Source organism: Juglans regia, chromosome 5, assembly GCF_001411555.2.
Source record: "Juglans regia cultivar Chandler chromosome 5, Walnut 2.0, whole genome shotgun sequence".
NCBI lineage: Eukaryota > Viridiplantae > Streptophyta > Magnoliopsida > Fagales > Juglandaceae > Juglans > Juglans regia.
In genome coordinates this window covers 9553180-9558654 of record NC_049905.1, presented here as the reverse complement: position 1 = coordinate 9558654, position 5475 = coordinate 9553180, and the positions used below count along the sequence as shown (strand labels likewise).

Here is a 5475-nt window from a genome sequence, read left to right as displayed (position 1 = left end):
TGGAGAACAAACTGGTGCATGTTTTTCCAATACTTTAATTTTGAAAGCATTAGCATGTTTGTATGTGTTATTAAGTGTGAATATTCCACATTACACTTTAAAATACTAATATATTGTACCTTAAAATACAGCTGCAGATGCCCCAATGGAGACCGAAGGAACGCAAGAACAGAGGAGACGAACTCGTGGGCCATCTAGATGCATTTTCTTTGACAAGCTAAGGAAGAACGGGAAAGTGCAGTTGAAGATAAACGATGGTGAGACAGCCCCATGTTGTGAACACGCTTCTATGTTCACAACACGAGTATCGTGGATTGTGAAACAATACTGTGACATGAGTTACAAGCGTTGGTCGGATGTGCCACCAGCGATTAAAGAGGAGCTCATTGACCGTGTTCGGGTAAGTAAAAAATTTAATTGTCCTTGTTTGGGGTGTTGTTTATGTACTATAATCATCGCCTAAATAACGAGATGACACATTGATTGTTTGCATGCTGCCTTATGTAGAGTGACTTTGTGTTGGACTGGGATCGCGAAAACCACCGATTGACGGTGACAAAGGCCTTACGTAAGCGCTTCAACTCCTTCCACCATGACTTGCACAAGATTTATGAATCCTATGGAAGCCATGCAGAAGCGTTGGCTAATGGAACTAGTCTGGTGGACCCCATTGTATGGGTAAAGTTGTGTGAAAGGTGGGGCAGCGATGCCTTCAAGGTACAGATAGTCTTTCTCACATACAACCATATAATATGTATATATTTAATATGTCTAAATATTGTGGTGGAAAATCTGTTTGTCTATTATAAGTAATTGTTCCCTATTGTGTATGACAGAAAATTTCAGCTCAAAATCGGGAGAACCGAAACAAGCAAGCCATTAATCACACATCAGGACGTAAATCATTCGTCCGATTACTTGAGCATGTCTAAGGGAAAACAATCTTTTAATTTTAAATAGAATAGTAAAAATGCACTTTACTTGGAGATTTTAGTGACAATATTACTTTACTATCACTAAAGGTGGTTACTCATAGCTTTGTTGTTCAAATGTCACATGGTTCATACAAATGACAGTGCAATGAGAATGGGAATTTGGTCGACTTCTACAAAGAGACGCGTTGGTCGAAGAAAAAGAATGCATTTGTCACTGATGCTACAGAAAGTACTTATGTGAGTAGTGCAGAAACAGCCGTTGGGATCTATGTTTCTTTCTATACTGTCGTGCATGCCTTAATATAGCACTAGCTGATTATTTGTTAATAATCGCTGCTTTCTCAATGTGCAGAAGGAGATGCAAGGTAGGTTGATGCACAATGAAATCGTATAAGCAACTGAAAGTGATGAGGCAGCAGCGACTGTCTTTAGGGAGGTTCTTGGCCATCGACCTGGATATGCACGGGACTTGGGGAAATGGTCATCCCCGAGTCAAGTAGACAACGTGACAAAGTTGAAATGCAACAATACATGTCTGAGGCTGACAAGCACAAGAAAGATGCTGAACAATATAAGAAGGATGCTGAGCAATATAAGAAGGATGCTGAAGCTTACAAGAGTCAGCTGGATGCAATGAGGACAGAGATGCGGGAGCTGAGGGAGCATCAGATAGAAAATGACAAAGTGATGCAGTCTTTCTTTAGGGCTTTCCCGTCGTTCACTGAGTCAGTTCGACAGACTCAGTGTAACGATTCCCCCCGCCCATAAGGGGCTTCTCATAAAAGGGCACATTTTTTGGGTGGTTTTTTGTGACACCGGGGAGGCATGAGGTTTTTGTACTTACTCTATAAAAGGGCACAAAGGGGCTTCTCAAGGGTGTCGATGTGTTGTGCCTTTGGGTGGTTTTTGTACTTACTCTATACGACACTGGGCTATATATATATATAAATATATATATAGTATTATATATATTTATATAAATCTTGGATCTATGTCTACACCGGGGATCTCTTCGATCTCTCATGGCCCCAATGAGGTTAGTATCATTTCGAGTTATCCACCATAAAATGTACTTGTACAAGTGAAGTGTTAAATATATTTCTAGCAACTTTGTTTTCCAAACCCGATGAATAATTCATTGATAGTTTTATACATAATTCCTTTTATTTTTTTTAATATATTTGAATCACAGAAGGCTGACATTCTGAGAAGCTTCCTTGAGATGAAGGAGAAGGAATTACTTGTGTTGGAAGAGAAGCTTAAGGCTAGAGAGAGAGAGTAAGTTCCGACACCTTTTCCCTGCTTTGTAAAAGTTTACTTACAACTTGTGTTTTATTTTTTTCCCGTGTAAAATGACATTGATCCTCTACACTTATGTATGTAGTTTAACTAGCTTTGTCGCTTTGGAAATTCTAGTAAATATGACTACTTTTGCACTGATCTCTCTCTCTCTCTCTCTCTCTCTCATTGAGCTGACCATTTGTGTAATAACATAATGGAATCTGTATAGCTTAAAAGGCTTTGAGGGTTGGACCACATTGTGGTGTATTGATGCTATGGTTTGGGTGTATAGAGAATTATTGGATTAGAATATGCATTGATTGGAAACGCAATCATGGTAATCTATAATTTTATGTACAATTTGTTATGGTTTGCTAAGTAGGAGTGTTATTGTGACGTAATTTGTAAGGCGTTGCAATTTCCCTTTAATATTTCTCACATTAATGCATATTCTACTATTTTTCATTTTTAAGAGGAAGGGGGTGCCATTGGGCCTCTTCCTTGACAAATTATCATATTTGAGCAGCCTCTTGCAGCTGCTCAAATATCTCTTCCGCTTTCGCAGAAAGTCCTTCCCTAGCAAATGCATTTACCAAAGCAGTATATGTGCAGATATTAGGTTTAATTATCAGATTGATTGAATGCATGGTCAATATCAGCTCATATATATATATATATATATATATATATATAAGCTAGCAGGTATGATCTATAATATCATATAAAGATATACAGAATGATGATAACACTACTAATTAATTATGAAATGCAACATGCATTGGGATTCTCATCGCTAAAGAGCTGAGGGGGTGGGATTCGTTCCATCACATAGACTGGCTCGTAATAGTACATCATTCTCTTCATACCCTCCTCATGATCAACGACGTATATATATAGTACCTCTCATTTTGAGTATCTTCCTCTTAAGTTGTTCAGCACAGGCCTCACAGTGGAACTCATTAATAACAATGAGTTCCACTGTTATTAATCCAGAAACCTAGAGCACAAAACCACATACATGATGCGAGTTAAGAATATTGGCAAAAAAGTGAACTTCCATTGTTTATTTTTTTACTTTTTTCTTCAGTTCTAAGTAAAGATACTGCATTAGGCCCCAGAAGCTCCAACTTCTGGGATGGGTTCACCCTCAGATGCTGGCAATGGGGATAGGACTTTGGTTCTTCTTTTTGGGAGTTTCATGATTTTCATGCACACAGCTTGAGGCTCCACTATTCCCTTTATGGTCACTTTTTTCTTTTTAGCCATGTCTACCTCAACCCCCTCCACTCCTGATACCATCCATAAACAGGATTAAATATACAAATAAAATTAGGGGGGGGGGGAGAAAGAGAGAGAGAGAGAGAGAGAGAGGAACCTCTAATTCCCATTATAAAGTCTCAATCTTCTTGGCACATCCAACACAATGCAAGTCCACGTACAAGACAAAAAAATTAGATGGTGGTTTTGGCTCTTCCTTCTCCTAGGGCTTCTCTTGATCCTTCTTCTCCTCTGTTTTCTGATCTTCTTCTCCTATGGCTTAGCCTCTGCCTTAGCTTGTTCCTACCATATACAAATAAAAAACAATCAACCAATATTAGAACAAATTAAATGCAGCCCGAAAATAGTCAAAACGCATGGGAATGAATTAGAAACACTTGAAAAATACAAAAATATCACCTGTTTAGCTTCTTCCCCCATATCTCTCAATCAAGAATGAGATATCAAACTCAAGTTGTTTAAAATATAGGGAAGAATTTGAAGGACGAGAAAGCTGGAAAGGAGAAGGAGGGAGAGGATCAGGGTAACAATGAAATGAGAGTGACTATATCTATATATATAGATAGATATATAGATATATAGATATATATGCAGATCAAGGCGAAAGCATATATATATATCAAAGACTTTATATATCTATATATATATAGATATATAGGATCTTATTTTTGTTCCTGGTTTCTTTCCCTGTCCAAAACTGGATGTGTTGCTTAGATATTGTAAATCTAACCCACTTATAAAAAAAATACTCCAATGCAGCCCCTTTTTTTGTCAAGTCTGGAATCCTGATCCTCCACATATTTTGAGGTGTCAAACATAAGTCTGGAGTGGATAGTGGATACTCCACTCAATTTGTCGAACATATTGATAAAAGCTATCTTCTACCTGCTTCTCGAGCAGGTCTTATCCAACATCATACTACTTATTTTGAAAAATTGATAGGCGTAATGCTCATGATTTTTTATATATTCTTACCATTTGTACAGATGGACAATAATAGAGGAACTGCTCGACGTGGGCTTAATGAAGGCTCTTTAAAATACAAGGCTGGCCAGATTTATGCTGATGATGAGCTGACTGGAGCCGCACCCCACATTTAAACGAGGGCTTGCTAAAGTTGGCCATATTGGGTTGTATGGGTGGAGTTATGGTGAATATCTTTGAGCTATGACCTTGGCCAGGTTTCCTAATGTCTTCTGTTGTGCTGTGTCTGGTGCCCATGTAACGGGCTGATTGTGATGCTTATTTATTATTAAGGATAAAAGCTCAGTTTGTATATGAGAATACATTAATACACCACCCCATTGTAATATATATGAGTTTGGATTTTATTGATGGGCTTGGATGGAACTTTATGTGTTTATTTTGCATGTTATATTGATTAGCAACTTGAATGAATGAGTTTGGATTATGAATGGTGCATTTAGGAACAACTAAAAACCAGGCTTAGAAAGAAAATAAAGCTCAGGAAATTTAAACACGAATTGAGGGTTAGCGGCGAACTAAGTGCATTTTGCGGCGAATTTTTACTCGCTGCTATAAACCTACTCTTAAATTCACCTAAACCAGCGATGCACAAATCGCTACTAAATTTCAATACCGGCGACTAAATATTCGCCGCAAATACCTTTATGTAGCAGAATGTACATTACGGCGATCTTGGAAACTCGCTGCCTTTAATTATATGGCGGCGATATATTAAATCGCCGCCATATAATTACCTGTTTGAAAACCAATTCGCGGCGAGTGCAACATCGCCGTATAATAGTATATAGCAGCGATATAATATTCGCTGCTATATACTATGAATAATATGGCGGCGATAGAAAAATCGCCGGTATATTGAGCTAGCAGCGATAATTAATCGCTGCATTATGAAAATATACGGCGATTTTCCTATTGCGGCGATTTTGTGGAGTGGATGGCAAATATATTTGGCAGCGATATTTGGCATTTTTAGCGGCGAGTAATAAACGCTGCT

At 38.1% G+C, this 5475-nt stretch overlaps 1 protein-coding gene and 1 pseudogene across 1 annotated transcript; one reads left to right on the top strand and one right to left on the bottom strand.

The window, feature by feature from the left end:
* Nucleotides 1–10: 10 nt before the first annotated feature.
* Nucleotides 11–1329, top strand: LOC118348423. Its single transcript, XM_035690041.1, has 6 exons — nt 11–14; nt 132–400; nt 508–717; nt 837–926; nt 1077–1172; nt 1288–1329. Exons 2-6 carry the CDS (start codon nt 146–148, stop codon nt 1327–1329), a joined length of 693 nt encoding a protein of 230 aa, XP_035545934.1. The 5' UTR covers nt 11–14; nt 132–145.
* A 1692-nt stretch (nt 1330–3021) lies between these two features.
* Nucleotides 3022–4031, bottom strand: LOC118348525 (annotated as a pseudogene).
* Between the last annotated feature and the right edge of the window lie 1444 nt (nt 4032–5475).

Coding starts and splice junctions, on each gene's coding strand:
- LOC118348423 (XM_035690041.1), top strand. CDS start 146: ATGGAGACCGAAGGAACGCAAGAACAGAGGAGACGAACTCGTGGGCCA. Junction 401..507: donor AGCTCATTGACCGTGTTCGG/GTAAGTAAAAAA, acceptor TGCCTTATGTAG/AGTGACTTTGTGTTGGACTG. Junction 718..836: donor GGGGCAGCGATGCCTTCAAG/GTACAGATAGTC, acceptor TGTGTATGACAG/AAAATTTCAGCTCAAAATCG.